Genomic DNA, 20,838 nt, shown 5'->3' on the forward strand with positions numbered 1-20,838 from the left:
CTAAATGGAAGGAGGCAGGAACTCAAAAAAATACTTAATCTTACACACGGAAGGACAAAGGCAGGATAAATCAACACGAAACAACCAGTACAGTACGCTAGAGGGAGCCGAGGATATTTGGTGTTTGATGGTGGTGGTATGGATGGGAGGTGCAAAGTACATTAACAATTTTAAAAAATGTGTTTTTTTAGCTTATTAGAAAACAATTATCAGTTGATAACGTTAACTATATTTGGAAATAAAGGCTCGGGCTTCATTTTCAACCAGAATCATGTTATTTAATTTTTTTCCTACAGATATATGTACTGGACAGATTGGGGTGAAGATAATCCAAAAATAGAACGTGCAGCACTGGATGGCAGTGATCGTAAAGTTCTCATTAATACATCGTTGAACTGGCCAAATGGAATCGCGGTCGATTATGAGCAGCGAAGAATCTACTGGGGTGATGCTCTTACAGACAGAATTGAGAGTGCAAATTTGGACGGTAGTGATCGAAAAATACTGGTAGACGATTCGGATACGCCGCATATATTTGGTTTTAGTCTTCTTGGTATGTGTAAAATACTGATACTGTAATAAAAAAAACTATAATAAATAAATATTACAGAATTTCTGATTTAATTCTGAACCACTAGACTACTCAACAATCATTCCACTCATGCCCATTTTTTTCTGAGAATGTACAGAAAGACTTTTTGACTCAATAGCATAATTTAGAGTGATGCAATATAAAATTGAAATTTCCACAACACGGTAGCATTTAGTGTGATGGAGTATGTAACAGTCATACAACCATTAAAGTTATATATCTAAATGGATTTAAGTCCAGAGAGATCTCTAACTAGATTACTGTTAATTAGCAGTCATCATGTAATTTGAATGTACTGTGTGTCTTCTTAAAGTCACCACCATATCTTTATATATTTGTATTGTAATGTTGCCTGTAAAGATATGCTATGTCTTGTATAAATCATTGTCTATTGCAAGTGTATAACAGTGCCTAAAGCTTGTGTCATCTATATGATAATTTTTGCCATTCAGGTATTAATTCCTTTCACACTCTCCTTCATCGCAGGTGATTATGTGTATTGGACAGATTGGCAACGACGATGCATCGAACGCGTGAATAAATACACCGGTAAAGACCGTGAGCTGATAATTGATGCGCTCCCGGATTTGATGGGTCTCAAGGCGATAAATCTTGAGAAGAAATCAGGTAAGAATGTGAAAATCATATCATAGCATAACTCAATATGTTTGTTTGTTTTTCAAGCAGTATGGCATTGTACTGAAAAAAACTTTGAATTTTTTATTTAGTTAATTTTCAACTGGAATTTATGAAAAATGTAAGGAAAATTTAATACTAGTTTGCTAAGGTGAATTTTAAATGATCATTTCAAATTTATTTCTCATCTCTTTTGTTAATAGTTTATTTGTGTTGAAGATTTTTAATAATGTTTACAAATTATTTTATTAGGAGTAAACCCATGTAGCAACGACAATGCAGGCTGTAGTCACTTGTGTCTGTACAAACACTCAGCCACCGTCTGTATGTGTCCACGTGGCCTGGAGTTGCACGCTGATAAAAAGACATGCATCGTACCTGAAGCTTTTCTCGTCTTCCTTCGTCGAAATATCGGTCTTCGTCGAATCGCTCTAGAGACCAACAACAGTGATGTTGCGATACCGGTGGTAGGGGCACGTGAAGGATCAACGCTTGATTTTGACTTTGTAGGGGATAGGATCTATTGGGCTAACAGCAAAACCGGGGTAAATATATTATGTTTATTTGGGGAGCTATGGATTTGAAATGACCTAGGCCCTGTGCATTATTTTGTCCCAGTTTGCCACATGAATGCACTCTTCTCCTGTCCTAGCATGTTACAAGCTATTAAATTCAGTATTACACTAGTAATGTCAGTAATTAATAACTCAATATTCCTGCCATACATTCTGTGCGATCAAGGGTTGTGTGTTGCAATTATATGATGTTAATTTTTAACGCTATAATAATCATTTATAGGAAATAATGACAGCATTTATGAATGGTAGTGGCTTTGAACTTGTCATCGAGTATGGGCTACGATTCCCAGAAGACATTGCTGTTGATTGGACTGGTAAGAACTTGTATTGGACTGACTCTGGCAAAGATTGTATCGAAGTATCTCGACTTGATGGCACATCTAGACGTGTGCTAATCTGGAAAGATGTGGAAGCGCCAACTAGCTTAGCTCTTGACCCGCTAGCTGGGTAAGTCACATTTCATTTTAATTTGTTAGTTACCAAAATATCACATATTTCCATGATTCCGAATCTTTTCCTAAAAATTATGGCATGCCTGCTCGACTGTTGTTTTGTAGGTAGGAATATACAGTATAAACCCCTCCTGTGGGACACCTTTATTAAGTGAGCACTTTACTATGATACTATTGTGGGAAAGTGTATGTTCTGACACTATGGCCAAACCCTATTAAAGCTTGGTTTCCACTAGGACGCAGCACAAAGGGCATTAGTGAAATGCATGCGAGTTGACCAATGGCAAGCTACAGTTTGAATTATCCTTTGCTTGTGATTAGTGCGCTTATGACTTTTCATTGCGGTATAATGGGAACCAAGCATAAGATTGAAGACGCTTGTTTTTGGTCCCGAGTGTTTCTTTATAGTTCTATTGTATGTTTAAACTGAGGAATGTCTTAATCCGTTCATCATACTTTACTTTACAGATACATGTATTGGAGTGAATGGAGTAACCGGTATCGTATAGCAAGGGCACACATGGATGGTACTAACCTGACGATTTTAATGTATGTAGAAGGGCGGGCTAATGGACTGACCATAGACTACCAGACTAGGAAACTCTTCTGGGTTGACTTGGATCTTAGCGAGATTTATTCAGCAGACTTGGATGGTAAGTGGTCAGAGTTAGGCTTATATACCAAATAACCTCTACCTAAGCACAACAGATTAGCCTAGGTACATAAATCAGCCAAAATCCTAATAGAATTGGCCTTTAATCCCAATCAATTGGCCTAAGTCGGACAATAGAATGCCTAGGTACAAACTTTCAACAACTAGGCACATATTTTAGAAATTATTTTACTCAAAAATGTTTAGAAACGTCAATATATTTTTTCGCAATTGTATGGTATAGTAAATCAAAGATATGTGTTTGATTTTATTTGCAATCAAATAACGGACCATGTCAAAATTATTCTACTTCAGTTACTGCAGTAACATTTTGTTGACGCTTTAATTTTTTTATGTGATTAGCAAACTGTTTATTGCAATGACAGTTTCTACATTAAAACTAAAATCATATCAGTATTGCAGTGAACAAAATTGAGTTACTGCACTAAATTATTATTGATCCCAAATGGTGACAACAAGAAAATACAAAGTTTATTATACACAGAAAATAACGTGCATAATTCTATGTACATTACCTGCTGTATTTGTATGGTATTAACTAAAAAAAGCATTGATACCATATGTTTGATCCTGACCGGCAAAGCCATTTATAACTAGTGTTGTTATTTTTCAGTGTGAAAAGTTATAATACAGCTTTGTTGTTACTCACTAGGCTATTGTTCAATCACTATAGGCTATTGTTAATATGTGGGTCAGGTTGTGAAAAAAAGCTATGCCATACTTAACTAATATCAATTGAATTTATTTCTTTTTTATCTTGTTCTTATTAGGGAGTAATATAATACAAGTCGTACAGGACGATATAACCAATCCCTTTGGACTAACCCAATACAATGAATTTATTTACTGGGCCGATTTGTCGGCGATGACTATTGAGCGAGCTAACAAGACCAGTGGAGCAGGACGTGAGATTATCCAAGGGCAACAAGACAATGTGCTCGACATCAAAGTTTTTCACAAGTCCCGCCAAGCAGGTTGGTGACACAAATTTTTAACTTATTAGATTAAAAAGGTTGTCCCAAGTGAACAGTTGAATTTGTGAAAGAATCATTGACTGTATGTTGGTATTCTCTGAAGGTGTTATATAATTACACATACTGATTCACACTATCGCGAGCTAAACGATTGCAGGCTGCATGATAATTCTGTACTTTGTCTCTTGATTCAATACTTTATTTAATCTTTTTTTTAAAAATGTAATGAATCTGAGATAAATATGTTACTTGAAATACTAAGCATAAGTCATAATTTCAAATGCTATATTTATTTTCTTTGAAATAGGAATCAACAGGTGCAATTCCAACAATGGTGGTTGCTCCGATTTGTGCCTTTCACATCCGGATGGCTTTAGGTGCATGTGTGCTACACACCACACATTGAACGCAGATAACCGTACATGTTCACGTAAGTTTTCTAAGATTAATTGAAATACATATACAGTAGAATCCCTATTAAGAAGACACCTTTGAGACCCTGTCTCCTTAATAGGGGTCTTCCAAAAGAAGAGGTTCTACTGTATACTGATAGGCCACATTAAAGATGTATTGTCATATAAAACGGAAAAAATGATAATAATTATTATCAAAAAAGATGGTTAATAACCAGTTAATTTGTGTATGACTGAGTAGTGAGTGCGGCTTTTAACTAGCGTATCCGATCGGTCGATATGATGCAGCCATGTTCAATGGTCCGTACCCATGGTGGTTCGCTTTTTGGGCTGTGAATATGTTGGATTTTACTCTCTAGTTATAACATAATAACTCTATTCCTGATGCTTAGTAACCTTTGTATTAAAAAATGACAACATTAATTTTTTTGATTATTCAATTTTATTTACAGCTCCTGAAGCATTTCTTGTCTACAGTCAAAGGGATTCTTTAAACAGATTGCTGTTTGATTTTGACGAACCAGATATCGTTCTACCAATCAGTGAAACCGAGGGGGTGAGGGCGATAGAGTATGATTATGAAGCAGGATACGTGTTCTGGATCGATCGTAAAAATAAGGAAATAAAACGATCAAGAAGTAACGGTGTTGAAGTAAGTAACTGTTAAGCGTGGATCCCACTAGAACGCGACGTATTGACGCAAAGTGATGTATTGTGTAATCACAAGTGGGAACCGATGATGCAAAAATCACAGGTTTGATTTCACGCAGACGGGGGCAAACACAATTATTGGAAGGGCATTTTCTTACGTTGCATAGGTTGGTCACTAGTGGGAACCAAGCTTTAATAAACAAAAAGTAAATGGCATTCCTTATTTGGCTGCCTTTGCCACACGGTTAAATTGACCAAGGCCAACTGTTATTTTACCCACCCGTGCCTGCCTTTTAATACATAGTTTTCATACTCCTGATAAAACTTTGTGAATTTAGGCTTAAATTAATAAAGACTTTTTAAAGATTGTGGGCTAGTTAAAAAAATTAGTTAGTTTAGTTATTTAATTATGTTTATCATTTTATTCATTTAGCCCAAATCGTTGGTAAAAGTAACAGACAAATTCACTCCATATGACATGGCGTTTGAACCGTACAGTCGACTTATATTCTGGACGTGTGAACCGTGCAACCAAATTAACGTCGTCCGCGAGAATGGTTCGTCGATGGGATTTGTTATGAAAGATCCTAACAAGAACCCAAGGAGCATTGCGTTATTACCGTTAAGAGGGTGAGTAAGAAAACGAGGCAAGAAACAGCACAGTCAAGCTTTCAATGATTAAATGAAATAATGATGACACAAATACAATACAGTAAATAATAATCTGCCGCTTCTAAAAAGAATCTGGAAATCAAATTTGACTATAGTTTCACAGCAGTTACAGATGGCTTTTCCATTGCACCTACATTTAAAGATTGACTAAACTACACCAAAGATTTTGAAAAATGTGTGGGGCGGGGGGAAAGTGCTGGTGTTGGGAAAGTGCTGGGGTGGAGGAAAAGTGCTGGGGTAGCACTTCTAGGCTGGACATCTCTGTCAGTACCTGTTATTTGGCATCAAAATCACTTAAAATAATATACCTAACAAATTCTAATCCATAAAATTTAATTTGTAGGCTAATGTTCTGGACTAATATAAAAGACAGCAAATCAGCCACTTTAGAGATGGCAACTATTGATGGTGATATGCACAAAGAACTGATAAACACTGGCATATATCAGCCAGGCCCGATCACAGCTGATGCGGAATCTGACCGAGTTTACTGGTTTGAAGACAGAACCGGTGCAATTAATTATGTTAATATTAATAGTAAGTACATATTGCCGAAATGAATAAAATAAAAAAAAATGAATGCATACATAATTTCATGATCAACTGGTCAAATTGGCTAAAGATCTGTCTTCGCTATCAAACTTTATGTGACAAAAAATGTTATGTACCCATATATGGATGGATGATGTCATATCAATACCATATTTGGAAATATCACTATCAAATTTGGGCACATCACAATTTTGTTGTCAAACTAATTAGTGTAGACAGAACTTAACAGGCATCTATAATTTATTTGTGTTCTGCATTTATGGGTTACATAATAATATATATATAACATATAATATATAAATTGTCTTACAGCTGGTGACCGTGGTCAGATAGTCGATGACCTTGTGTTAGTTTCAGGTATGACTGTTTACGGAAATTACATCTATTGGGTGGATAAACAGCTCAAACAGATAATGCGTGCCGACAAATATTCTGGAGAAGACAGACAAACCATGCTTGGACGTATTGATCACCTGACAGACATCCTTGCTGTTAAAAGAGTGGAAGATCGTAAGTCTATGATGATTTTTACTTGCATATATATCAGGACAGGACTAGATTTTTTACTTGACTTTGAGTGTACCAATATATTGGTGTAATGTGTAAGGATTGTTTTATATTTATAGCAAACCAGCCATGTTCCCGTAGAAATGGACAATGTTCGCACTTTTGCATCCCAACTGGTATGGGCACTGCACGTTGCTCCTGTCCCAGTCATCTGAACCTCCACGAGGATGAAGAACAGTGCATTGGTAAGTAATAAGTCTATTGCCGAATCTGAAGTGAACCATATAAATGGATGTTATACATGACAAAGGGCTACATAATATATAGGTTATGTTCTCTCCTAAGGTAGTGAATGCATACCCCATGTTTCACGATAACCGTGGGAGTTCCCAAGTCAATCTGCTAAGATGCAATTTTACCCGATTGTATATGAAAGAAAAACATGTTATGTCGGTTCTACTATGGACAAAAAAAATTACATTTTCCAAAATTTGCCACACATTATTGAATATAGATGATGCCTAAGGTATAAAATACATTAAGTGCTATCTACAGTTTTAAATTTTCATAACGCTCTCTTTTGTTAGGCCATTCTTTCAGAAATTCTCACAAAATTTCACTTTACCTAGTTAACACCTCTATAAAAGTATATGAAGCTATGTTATCTTCATGTAACTCTTATTTTGATAGATCCACTTACGTGTGCTCCAGATAATTTTGCGTGTAAATCTGGTGATGTTGAATGCGTTCCGAAGACTTGGCTTTGTGATACCGATCCTGACTGTGAAGATGGCAGTGATGAAATAGGATGTGGTAAGAGTCGCAGTTTTTTTTTTGAGAATTCTTTTTTTAGGTTTTAGAATGCCATTGGACTTTCTAGAATTCTCATGGAGTCTCCAGAATTCTCATGGAGTCTCCCAAAATTCTCATTGAGTCCCAGAATATCAAGAATTATATCAAGTTCCTTTGAGCTTTTAGTTTTTACACAACTCTCTTGGAGTTTTCAGAATTCCTTTTGAATTTTCATAATTCTCTTGTAGTTTTCATAATTCTCTTGGTGTTTTCAGAATTTTCTCAGCTCAAAAATGTGTTATAACTATAATATTCTTTTTCTAGATTTGTGTGCCGACGATGAATTCGCATGCGACAATGGAGTGTGCATTCCTGAGAAATTCCAATGCAATGATGATTTTGACTGTGATGACGGATCTGATGAAGACGATTGTTTGAAACCGTGCAAGAGCTTCCAGTTTGCCTGCAAGAACAAACTGTGTGTTGATTCTGATGCCTATTGTAATGGCTTCTTTGATTGCCCTGACAAGAGCGATGAGTTCAATTGTACAGGTAATTTGATGTGTTGGTTATTTATGTTGAATTTTTTATATATATATATATATATATGGAATGGTGGCAAGCATGTTTCAACAGACCTAAAGCTCTGTTTACACTATCAAACTAGTTTGACAAAAAAAATAGTGATATGCCCAAATATGGTAGTGATATGACATCATGTCCATATTATGGGTACATCACATTTTTTGTCACATAAGGTTTGATAGTGTAGACAGGGCTTTAGGCTCTAGTCTTTTCTCTGTCTGTAGTACCAGGATTTTTTTTTTGGCCAAAACTAATGATAGAGGTTACTATATAAATACAATATTTTTTATTTATTAGTATGTAATGTTTAGGCAACTGAATAATAAAAAAAAAACATTGGTTTTATTTTCTTCAGTAAGGAGTGATTCAATTCATCAAAACCCGATCACAAAAGAAGTTCTAGTTGCTGTTGTCATTTTTGGCTTTGTTATACTCGCCGTTGTCATAGTTACCGTCATATGTTGCAAACGTAGAAATGGCAGTGAATCGCTGGACAACCGGAGGTACGACAGCGCCAGTCAGCACAACCTGTCCACGGTGCTGGTCCTCAACCAACTCAACAAAGAACAAACAACTCGTAAATATTTAACATGTAAGTTTTAAAGAATTTGTTGTCATATCATGTTGTCGAATTGATTAATTTAATTTCTTCTAAATCATCTGTTTCATTCAATTTGACATCAGAATTCAATTTGAGATATACCAGGAAAATAGAACAACCTTTTTCTAATGCAATATCTATCATAATTACAGTAGAAGCCCCGCCCCTTTTTTTTTCAGGGGACACTGCTATTAAGGGGTCATCCCTTCTATTAGGTCATGCATGTGTCCTCTTTAGCAAGGGTTAAACTGTAATTGAAAATATAACCCAATATGGAACAAACCATTTCATAAATAGGTATTAGTTTAGGCTTAAAGGTACTATCAGTAATTAAATTGATAAATACTACAAAATGAAACAAACCATTTTATAAAGGGGTATTGATTCAGGGTTATTACAACAATTTTGAGAAATAATGCTTAGCTTTGAGAAAATAAATTTTAAAAAAATATTTTACCATGGTAAATTACCTTTGGGACTGAATTGTGTTTAATTTAATCGTTTTATCAAAGAAACAAATTGATTTTTAAGAACATGCCTATGAGGGTAGGCGTTTACACAAAGTTACGGTTATAACAATATGGACACTTTAAACATTCAACACTTTAGGATTAATTCGAATTACAGCAAATTATTTTTCCCTGTATTTTTATAGCGTGATATAACATTGGATAGCTTCAGGCTAATATTACTGCATTTTTAAATTGTTGATTGACATGTCCGTCGATTGACTGACAATGTAGATAAAACGTGTTGCCCAAGGACACAGTTAAGTGACTGGAATGCGAGTCAAATGAAGACCTAGTTCACAGCTGAGATCACCTCCTTTTCTGTGTTAGTTATTCATTCATTTCTGATTGACATTGATCATTTTTTTGATTGATGTTTATGTTTTTGTTAGGTTTAGGCCTAATATCAAGTTAAAACAAATTCAAGTGCTTTTTCAAAATAATACATTTATTTTTATTCATTTCAAAATACATTGAGAAGGAGAAAAACTAACTAATTGCAAAAAAAAAGAAAGTGAGAGTAAATGATCATTTTTGAGATCAAGGCAAAATTATTCTGTTGTATTTACTGCAGTAACTTCATTTTTTACTGTTTGTAATGTATTAGTTTGTTAATCACAACTGTAAACATCGTTCCCCCCCCCCCCCCCCCCACCCATGGCTTGCTAAATAATTATGTATACAGGTTTAAAAAAGTAGAAGAATAATGTTGACATAGTTTTTAAATAGAATAGAATTAAATGGAGACAGCCACTCTACTAGAATAAGAAATTACTGCAGTAACTTACAGTAAACTCATATTAACAATGTTCATAATTTTTTTTTCCATTTACAGCTTCAGTAATGATGCATCCAAAGTCTACGAATCTTACAAACTCACAAAAAGCGAGTACAAATGGGTCAGGCGTGAATGAGAGGCCTAGACCTACTGGAACGTCATCTTGTTCGAGTAACAGTGTCTCGGGATATCCAAAAGAAACTTTAAACCCACCTCCTAGCCCTGTCACAGAACGCTCACACTTTCCTGTTGTTTATTACAACCAGCCAAGTCCCAAAACTCAACTAAAATCCTCTTATAAGTAAGTATTGAATATGTATTTGTTTTGTAACAATTTTACCACCTCCAACCAAATGATTATATTACAGTATTTCTTTACAATGAACAGGTTAAACAAATAGGTATTGTTTATTTTTGTCATATCATATTTTAATAGTTAATGTTTTTGTATTTACTTTTTCAGACATTACAAAGTACGAAATATTCCACCACCTCCGACACCGTGCAGTAGTGACATTTGTAACGATAGCGAGACGAGTACAAACATACCAAAAAAGCGTCGTAGAGGAGGCCGATATTACAAATCTGTAGAGGTGAAATACGATCTTTCGGATCCGTTCCCGCCACCTCCGACGCCGCAGAGCTGCTTATCAGACAATCAAGAAAGTTGCCCGCCATCACCGTCGACGGAGAGAAGCTTTTTCGATTTGTATCCTCCTCCACCGTCACCGGCAACTGATTCAACTTAAGAGGTGTTGTCTTTGAGAGAGAATTATTTTGTAATATTACAATTAAGAAAAGAAGATATTTTTGTATAAAAGGATTGGGTCTAAGGGTTGTTGTATATTATGTATAGATACTATGTGAATATTGTACAGTTATTTAGTCGTTTTATATTGATAATGATAATAGTAAAAGGAATCAATTTTGTTTTAAAAGAAGAGCCGGCTAAGATAAAATTGTCACAATCAAAAGTCTATGCTACTTAAAGTGATATTAGAAATATTGATATCAAAGCATAAAATATAAGGTTCACAAGTTGCAATATAACGCTGTTTTAAATAAAATATATAGTGTAACTGCCATTGAGATTTTAATCTTAATTTTATACATTAAATTGACATTTAATCATTTTCTGAACATTACCAAAAAGACAAACTACAAAATACAAGTGAACATTTTTAAATTTATATTTGATACGGATTCAAGACTTTTTATGTATGTATTCACTCAAATATTTACTATTAAAAAAATCACAGTACAGTATTAATATTTATGAAATATATGGTAACAATTCCAATTTTATATCAATTTTATATAAAAATGAATTTATCAATTTGTTTTGTGTCTCTTTCAAAAGGAACTATTTCAAAAAAACAAAGCAGTCTTTAGGTCAAAGGTTAAAGTCATTATGTTAATGAATACTGTAGATAGCTTTATACAGCATTTTGGTACTGTACAACAAATTCCAATCCTATTGTAATAAAATGATGAAAGATTTAAGAATAAGGAAGACTTAGTTTTAACCGTGAGAGAGTGGATTTAGTTTTAAAATTGAACTATAAATTGATCAGTTAATTTGTGCGTTTTGTATGCATTTATTGAAATATTTATTTTATGATCGTTTTTTAAATCATACAACTTTAGTTATGGTTCTGAGATGTTGTATTTTAGATAACAAAATGTATTCACACGTATGATAATAATAAACAGTTATTACATAATTTATTTCTTCCAAAATAAAGTTCCAAGCATGATTTTAAAATTTCTGTATTTATTGTTACAGTAGTAGAATTGTATTTATTTATTGTATTTAGTGTTAAACATATCTACCACTAGTAAATGTTTATATTATAAGTGCCTCAAACTAAAATGTTGAATTGATGAGATTTTTACAGCGTTTTCATCTGTAAGAGATTATGTATTTAGATTTATGAATAATAATTCTTGGTCTTCCTAGTTAAATCTAACAACATAATTATGTCCAAGTATAAATGCCTAAAAGATTCAGATAAATTTGTATCTTCCTTCATTTTGTAACATTAATATAAAATTCTATTGAATAATTGTTTATATTATTTTAAATCTATATATTATGACATAATAAAATTTAAACCTTTTTATAATTTTCTTTGTCCGGTGAATAAAAATGCATTGGTCATGCCATTTTTAAAATACTCTGTTTTTAAAGTTTTATTGAGGCTGGTAGTTTTACTGTAACAAGGCCATATACATGGCTGCAGTCGCGTGCTCAAGTTAGTGTTTACCGACCGACCAAGCGACCGACATTGTGAGATGTAGAGTCGCGTTTCACTTGACTAAAAATGGGGTAGATCTTCTTTGTAACGACCTATGACTTAGGAGCTTCAAAATGTACATATTGGTGGTAACAAAATCAAAGATTGCCACCTGGATCTTCTTCTGTCCGCAACATTTTTATTCCTTGATTTCTCGGGCAGGAATTATAATTCTTGAGATAAATTATGGGATAAATTAGAACATTATATAAAAGCATGGACATGGATAAAATAGGTTGTATCAACGGTTTTTGGCAAGCCAGCTTGTATGGTGTAATTGTCTGAACTTCAGCCCTGGGTTTGAATCTCATTGAATGGCAAGAAGTCAAGATTGTCTCTCAATCCTGAGCTGTATTGCGTCATAATTCGTCATCTACCTCCCACACATCTCAATGTTGAACCAGAGATACGTCCTATCAAACACACATCATTACACTTTACATTCTATGCTAACTACTTGCTTGTAAAATGATAATCTCTGGTTTTCACAGAGTTCATTTTTTAGGGTTAAAATTAAAATGCTCTTTTTTATTTAACACATGTACACTCCATGATTGCACTCAGATGTTGGTCTTTATTTCACAACTCAAGTTTACAATAGACACACAATAAATACATCTACAAAATATTGCTAATCACATTACAATGAAGTACAAATAATGTAAATCGTCATTCCATTACTGGAAATATGGTAAACTCAGACAACAAGATTTGTTCACTCCACTTCTAATATCTTGGAAAGCTCTGTGATATAGGTCACATGTTCATTACAACTGCATCATAGGTATTATTTCAAAAGTTTTGTCATGTTAAAAACAATATCACCTGTTACACTGTATTTAGGAATTTGACTGGCAAAATACTATGATATTTTCCTAGATACACTCACGAGAATTTCTTAGGTCTATAATATTGTTCCTGTTTGGTCATTGTGTACAATTGTCTGAGGACAAGCTTCCTAATGTACTCTACAGTAAACTATAGAATCTTAGAAAATATAACGTAAAAATAATTTCATAAAATTATAATTCATGATTTATTAAACAAAAATCAATGTTTTAAATTATTGCTCTAATAATCTGAAACATAATATATCTACAATGGATATTTAGTGATTTCACAACTACAACACTAACATTTTACTTTACAGTACATTATTTTGTGAATAAAACAATATATACAGATTCAAGCATTGCACCAAAATAGCTCCCTAAATTAATATTCGTAACGGCATATGGGGATAAAGCTTTTCATTAGCATCACCCTATAACAAATGCAAAGAACTACAATGCACAAACAGTTGATGTGAAATAGCATGACAGATATCGCAACATGATACAAGTCACAACATGACAGATATCGCAACATGATAGAAGTCACAACATGACAGAAGTTACAATATGACACAGAATTCACATGACAGAGGTCAGAACATCTCAGAGGTCAGAACATGACAGAGGTCACAACATGACAGAAGTCACATGATAAAGTCACAATTTGACACAAGTGACATTATGAATGAAATCGCAGTGACAGAAATTATTACAGAAGTCACAAATATGACAGAAGTCACAATTATGACAAAATGACACAAGTCACAAAAAGAATGAAATCGCAGTGACATAAGTCACAATATGACAGAAGTCACATTAAAAGTCACAATATGACAGAAGTCACAATATGACAGAAGTCACAATATGACATAAGTCACATTAAAAGTCACAATAAGTCACAACATGACATAAGTCACAATTTGACAAAATTTACAATTTGACAGAGACATGCTAACTAACAACTTGTTAAGCATGCACTAAACAATAAAGTACAGTAGTAATTATGAAAAGCTAGAGAGTTATTTTTCTATAAAATAAATGTACCGACAATCTTAGATCTATTACAAATGCAATATAACAAAATGTATCAGATAACAGTGGCCATATTTACCATTCATACCTAGGCTAAAGGAAAACACCCATAGAACATGGACCTATAGGTCCATGCTTAGAATATTAAAAAAGAATATTTAAAATATTTATTTAAGCGAATTTATATGGTGAAAATACAGCTACTGATTCTTGACACAAATTTTGTCATTCTTCCTTCGATCCAATATAATAATAGACCAGTAAAATGGTTGGAATGGTTATCTGATGTCTGTCTAACATTGCATGCATGGAACACCACATTTTGTTACAAGTACAGTCAAAGTTGATTTCACTAGCATTTTATGTTAATAGCAATTCATGTGTCCTCCTCTGAATCTGCATTTGGATCTGGTGGTAGTGACATCTGACTGAAGCTCTCTTCTAAACTCACCATCTTTCCATCAGGTCCAACTTGCATTGGTTTGATTATTCCCTCCCTATAAAAAAAAAATAAATTGCCAATTTACTTTATAAAATAATAATGGTTGCCTAATACAAATATATTTTACACAAATATAATAATAATAAGTCCATGGAATATCCTATAATACACAGTAGCGTGGAATGGTTCCAACAGTACTCTCTGTTCTACCAAACTGCAATACCGTAAATCTTCTAATAGTAACCCACATACTAATAGTAACCCCCTTATAAGTCAATCTATAATAATAACCCACTACTTTAATAGTAACCCATGGGGGTTACTATTAGAGTCACAAAAACTTATGATGCAGCCGTATTTTGATGTTGATCTCGGGAGTGGGGGACGATTGATTGTTTTTGAGTTTATAAAATTTGTTTATTCGTACTGTTTTATTATTTTGCTATGAGTTGCTGTTGCCGGAAAAGTTGGGGGTGGGTTACTATTTTCAGGTGCCTAATTTAAGATTAGTAACCCATTACTCTAATAGTAACCCCTCTTCTAATAGTAACCCACCCTAAAAAACAATCAAAGAATAATAACCCAGGGTTACACTTACATTTACAGTATATCATTCTTTGTACCAGTTTGTCTAGTTAACAATTAGGTTTGAAAAGAATTGAATCAGCCTTGGTTGCATCAAAAACACATAATATAATATTTTACCTTGAAAGTTTAACACATAACTGAGCAAGTTGATGTGCTTCGTACTCTTTCTGCTCCTCGGACATGCCCTCCAGTGGACTTGGCTTTTCTTCCTCTACCCTACCAGTCACTGGATTTATCCTTTTTGGTTTAAAAAAGTACATGAAAAAATATATGGTTATTGGCAACTCTACTAATGGGTAAATTCCCCCTATTCAGGGGATACCCATATTAACACCTTAATGTATACATTAAATGTTTGTTCATTTTGGGCCCAATAAACATTTAGGGCATTGGCAGCATCGATATATAAAATCAAAATGCACACTTTTTACAGTAGTGTACAAATGCATTTTTAGCTAATGCAAGTTACCAAATATGGACTTTGAAATCTATCTCTATTTTCCCCCAGGACATATAGCTATACACACTACATTAGCTTATACAAGTGTTATGGGAGTACAAGTAGTCTTAATATGCCATGAATTCTATTTATATTCTATTTACACAATTAGATTATACTTTATAATTCAATTAGTCTATTGTCACTCACTTGTCTATTACTCTTGTGTATGTTTCAGTGTCACTGTCTTCGTCTGAGCTATAGTCCCCATGCCCCTTGCCAAGTGTCATTAGACCTCTGCGGGCTAGCAATCCGGCTGCATTACCATATCCTGTGTACTTCACCAGACGCCCAGCTGTGTCAATATGAAAAAAACATATATATATATAATATAACACCAAAGGCAAATTACTGAAAAAATGACAATGCTGTGGGTATCAGTGGCTGGATTTCAATGGAGATACAAAATAAAATAAGCAAAAAGCTAAATCAAAACGATAAAGTAAAACAGTCAAACAAAATTAGCAGAGCTTTCGGCAACACTAGCCCTTCATCAGTGCAAGTGTTATATATCAGTTGAAGGCCATGTGTACATATGTATGGAAAGCCAAATCTACCAAAAATAAAATTACAAACAGAACCAGAACAAAAGTATTACCATAAAATAATGAGATTGTACTTTGTACTTACGATTCTCTTTACACAAAACGAACAAGAATTCTGCTACAATTTCTTTTACATTAGTGTTCGGGCTTGTCATAAGACGAACAAGTCTAAGAAAAGTAATGAAAATATTTCTTAATTAACGAAAAATGAACCTCGAAAAATGATGTTTAGATACAAAGCTTACCATTACCAAAGCAGCCCAGACATACAGACAGATGACTACTCAGCCTAAAGGCATTAGGACAGTAGGTCAAATACACTTGTACTTCAACAAATTTTAGTAGACCTTCTATTTAGAATTAGATATCTCCTATATGGGCCATTCACACACTATGAACAGACTTATGTACTGAATACTCATTCAATTAGTTACATTGCTTACCTGTTCCTTGTTGTGTCACCCTCTTCAGGTAGTTGTGAGCAAATGGTAGCAGTTAAAGGTGGTAAAATCTGTTTAAAAAGAAACATATATTTCAATATATTTATTATTAATATATAATTTATTATTTACATTAGGCATATAACAATAATTCTAAACCGCCCGGTGATATACTGAAATTTAATTTATAAAATAATGATTATGATAGATAGAATAATCTAAAGTTACAGATATGTTACTTATGACTTCTTTAGGTATGACGATCCAATTTCATTGGATCTGAATAGCTGTATGCATAACAGATGATGGTTACAATGGTTCTGTATGGCACTATAAACACCATATATTATTATTATTATTATCCTAATACATTTTCTCTTTTGCCTGTATGCTTTTGTATTTTTCATGTGTTTTTCATTATAATATCATGTTTTTTATATTTAATCTTAAGAGCTTTGTCTGTGTACAAACAACAAGTTTTAAATATTTTTATATACTTGATAATAAATGCTGTGCAAGTAGCGCATTCATTCATTTATCACCAGACTCTCTGAAAACCAGAAACTCTCCCAAAACCAGACTTTTCTCAAGGTTAAAAAGGTCCCAAATTCATTTTTACCATTAATAATACCAGACTTTACGAAAAACCAGACACATTTGGCCAGCCCAAAGATGTTTATTAGGAGAGTTGCCTGTACTTCAGTAGAATGCCTAAGGGGATACCCTGAATAGGGATTGAACATAGCGTTAAAACACATTTTGTGTTCCCCTAAAAGGGATTTTCCCTTAATACGAGTTTCTACTTTATAGGGGTGTTCCATTGGAAGTGTTCTACTGTTCTTACCACATCTTTAAGGTATTTCCGGATGACAGCTTCCGTCTTGGAAATTGCACACAGTGCGGTAATTGGAGGAGAAATCAACTCAAAACCAGCTATTCTATTATTATTATCCTGGACCTGGAGAAAAAAAATATAATTCCAAATTTTATTTTGCCAAAAAAATCCTGCAATTGATAGGCATTAGAAAAGATCTGAAATTTGGATGAGTGCTGGGTATAGATTGATTGATATATATATTTATACTGGGTAACCTCTTCAGTCAAAGACTGGTCTCCCAGAGGCCCCAGTTGGTGATCAGTGGCTGTGCTGTACTAATACACCGGGGTAACCCCCTACTCGTCTCGAACGATGTACTAGGTTCTTTAAAGTGCACACGAGCTAGATGTGTACACTGGACCTACGGTTTATAGTCCTTATCCGAGAAGACTCGTTCTACCACCAGAACCATGGAGTGAGTGAGCCTCGAACCCCTGCCGATGTTATGGCTACGTAATTACGGTTCCACTGTCTTAACCGCTCGGCCACTCACTCACTCTTTATTATAAACAATGTTGTGTTTTCCTGGGTTTTTGAAAAGTACACACGATGTGTACACAGGATCCCCAATTTGAAGTCCTTATGTGATAAGATATTTACCACCAGAACTATTAGTCAAGGAGAAGCTGTACAAAATGTATGGCTATGATTTTCCGTGTCCCTTCCTTCACCACACAGTCACTCGACTTGACTGATGTTTTATAATTTTAAATATCTTCCAGCTTGTTCCTTTTTACTCACTTCATCCAGCTTCTTGTTCATGAACTTAAGCAGAATATCAACACACTCCATGGAATGTCCCATGTAAATAGATGCTCCTCCACAGGCGCCCTCATCGGATTCTGGTACAAGCTGTTTGACACATACCTTCGGCAAGAACACAGTCAAGAAATTTGTGATGTGCCTGTAAAAATGAAATAATTTACACCGATTACTAATTTACCCAGAGTATAAAAATTGTCTCTTATATGTCCTTCACCATGAATGAAAACTCATAAAATTATTTAGACTTCTATTATATTCAAACACTGTTTTAAAATAGAGTAGAATATATAATACCCATGTAGCTTGTGAATATCTTCGTCTGTTGGTCCTTTTATTAGAAGCAACTTCTGTATAACATTTCCTAGAAGCTCCAATGTTTGATCATTTTCCTTAAGTAAATTAACACACACAAAAAAAAGTTTACTTGTTTATCTTGGAAAAACGAAATATTGGGAGTATTTTTAAAAGCATGTATAAACTATAGAGGGTGCTATAATATTTTGAAAATTACCTCAAACCATAGAGGGTGCTATTAAAATTTAGAAAGATATCTAGATTCACTTTAAATGTTGAGCTTGGTTGATGTAAGGACATAACACAATTTTGTATGTGCAAATAATTTGACCAATCGCCAGCAATGGATGATCCACTGCTTGTGATTTGTCAAATTGTTATGTTTACGTCCTAGTGGGAAACAGGCTTAAACCGAAATGTACCTCATCAAGATCAGCATCTATCGTGACATTAAAAAAGCATTTGAGAACTTCAATCGCAAGCTGGAGTTGCTGACTTGTAATAGTGGTGTTATCTGGCTGTAGAATGTGGTCATGTAGTGTTGATGTTAGCACTCGTACAGCATTGTAGTCCAGTCTGGCCATGCTCCTATAAGACACAAACAAATTATGTGAAAATCCTGCTATGCATCATAAGATCTATCAAAAATATTAATAATGCATATTGTAAAAGAATAACAAAAAGTGAAAATACCTCTACAAAATAATATAATTAAACTTGTTTAAATGATCATATATTTATTATCTCAATGCATTCAATTATTTAGTTGAAATAAAAATTAAAAAACTATGTATTTCACTTAAGTCAATAATAATTTGAGGATTTCACTTAAGTGGTATTCACAACCAAACATTTTAAAAACAGAATGAATAATTATACAATCTCACTAACCTGGTGTTTGGATTGAAAGCTGTTATTAGAAAGAGTAATCGCAGGTCGTAATATCTTGTATCGTGATTCAATGTAGAGTTATTCACATTGTTCACTCTCATTAAAATATGCTGAACACAATCTCCGTTACTGTAAAGAAATTACAATCCAATAATACGTTTGTATCTGATTTAGCGCCAAATTTTAAAACCATTTGAAAATGTAAATGGATACAAAGTTATAATACCTCTTTTAGGACACCCCTTATTAAGGGTAAACTTTCTCATGAAACAAAAGTGAAACAATGTATGTACTAGAGGAAGGTCTTACCTGCTAATTTGTTGTACAGTCTGGCTGTTGTAGACTAAGTTACATAAACATTTTTGTGCTTCTATCAAAGCTGTGTAGATAATGCAAATTGAGACTGTAAACATATTTAGAAATGGAATGGACTTTTACTTAGCTAACTTTGTTCTTATTCATAGCATTAGCACCCATACCCCTTCATAAGGGTCACTTTTCTGTGAAATTATTGATGGAAAAAGTATGTTAAATTGTAGTTTTGATATTATTGATACATTCCTAATCTTACCATCTGTAATACTAGTTTCATTTGTAAGCCCAGCAAACTTCATAATTAAATTAACCCCGTCTTCTTCCTGTAGCTGTAACAGGCGATACTTGTCCCTGCTCAAGATTCGAACCATCTCCAAACACAGGCACTTGCACTCGTTACCATAATCTGCTTCCTCAAGGCATCGCAGCACATCACCTATTAATTTCTATTACAAAACAATAGAATTAGCATGTAATTACAATATTTATTTATCGTGTAATAATCTTTAAAAAAGAAAATTGGTCAAATACATAGACCAGGCCATAGACAGACATCTCCTTTTTTCAAGTAAAAAATAGTTATACTTACTTCAACTTGTAGGCCTACTTTACTTGTATAAATAGTTATACTTACCCTTTTTGTTTCAGTTTTGAGCGGTCTAAAGGAAAATATTTGGGCATTCTGTAAAAAAAAAAAGATGTATGTAGAGTATTAAATATTTCTGTGTGAAACACCCCCGACCTCGCCTCTACCCTTCTCACCACATAAATACGCGGCTTTCTTTGTGTCAGGGTAGCCTTTTCCATAGCATTTAAGATAGGCCTAGGCGCCTGAGCCTAGCCCATCATTATACTATCTATGTTAGGCCTAAGCCTAGCCTAGGAAAACTTCGTTATTATAAACTACAGTATTTACGTATTTAATCAATTTTATTTACCAATGGAATAATAAACACTTACCTCTTTATTAAATTCTTGCAATTTACTACATATTTGCCCTTCATTTCTGCTGTCAAACACAGTAAACATTGACTGCACAAATTCTTCCATTTTTG

At 33.9% G+C, this 20,838-nt stretch overlaps 3 protein-coding genes across 3 annotated transcripts in view; 1 reads left to right on the forward strand and 2 right to left on the reverse strand.

Annotated features, from left to right (window-relative positions):
- LOC144847932 (low-density lipoprotein receptor-related protein 5-like) overlaps positions 1 to 12,155 on the forward strand; it is a 32,578-nt gene extending 20,423 nt beyond the window's left edge. Inside the window, exons 7-23 of the mRNA XM_078704528.1 lie at positions 297 to 553; positions 1,079 to 1,219; positions 1,481 to 1,773; positions 2,027 to 2,253; positions 2,727 to 2,911; positions 3,702 to 3,905; positions 4,213 to 4,335; positions 4,771 to 4,970; positions 5,403 to 5,599; positions 5,985 to 6,178; positions 6,506 to 6,703; positions 6,820 to 6,945; positions 7,391 to 7,513; positions 7,817 to 8,044; positions 8,433 to 8,669; positions 10,023 to 10,266; positions 10,429 to 12,155. Of these exons, the coding sequence (XP_078560654.1) occupies positions 297 to 553; positions 1,079 to 1,219; positions 1,481 to 1,773; positions 2,027 to 2,253; positions 2,727 to 2,911; positions 3,702 to 3,905; positions 4,213 to 4,335; positions 4,771 to 4,970; positions 5,403 to 5,599; positions 5,985 to 6,178; positions 6,506 to 6,703; positions 6,820 to 6,945; positions 7,391 to 7,513; positions 7,817 to 8,044; positions 8,433 to 8,669; positions 10,023 to 10,266; positions 10,429 to 10,714 (3,463 nt within the window). The 3' untranslated portion in view covers positions 10,715 to 12,155. The remainder of the gene's footprint in view (positions 1 to 296; positions 554 to 1,078; positions 1,220 to 1,480; positions 1,774 to 2,026; positions 2,254 to 2,726; positions 2,912 to 3,701; positions 3,906 to 4,212; positions 4,336 to 4,770; positions 4,971 to 5,402; positions 5,600 to 5,984; positions 6,179 to 6,505; positions 6,704 to 6,819; positions 6,946 to 7,390; positions 7,514 to 7,816; positions 8,045 to 8,432; positions 8,670 to 10,022; positions 10,267 to 10,428) is intronic.
- LOC144847938 (pre-mRNA-splicing factor SYF2-like) overlaps positions 1 to 20,838 on the reverse strand; it is a 75,392-nt gene that overhangs the window by 26,403 nt on the left and 28,151 nt on the right. The gene's annotated exons all lie outside the window — the stretch shown is intronic.
- LOC144847936 (chaperone Ric-8A-like) lies at positions 12,817 to 20,837 on the reverse strand. Its single transcript, XM_078704532.1, has 14 exons — positions 20,744 to 20,837; positions 20,418 to 20,465; positions 20,040 to 20,229; positions 19,778 to 19,847; positions 19,469 to 19,597; positions 19,000 to 19,165; positions 18,578 to 18,672; positions 18,260 to 18,422; positions 17,486 to 17,599; positions 16,645 to 16,712; positions 16,287 to 16,369; positions 15,807 to 15,951; positions 15,275 to 15,394; positions 12,817 to 14,624 (listed from the first exon to the last, which is right to left on the reverse strand). The coding sequence occupies exons 1-14, from the start codon at positions 20,831 to 20,833 to the stop codon at positions 14,504 to 14,506; spliced, it is 1,602 nt and encodes a 533-aa protein (XP_078560658.1). The 5' UTR covers positions 20,834 to 20,837; the 3' UTR covers positions 12,817 to 14,503.

Source organism: Antedon bifida, chromosome 7, assembly GCF_963402885.1.
Source record: "Antedon bifida chromosome 7, ecAntBifi1.1, whole genome shotgun sequence".
Lineage (NCBI taxonomy): Eukaryota > Metazoa > Echinodermata > Crinoidea > Comatulida > Antedonidae > Antedon > Antedon bifida.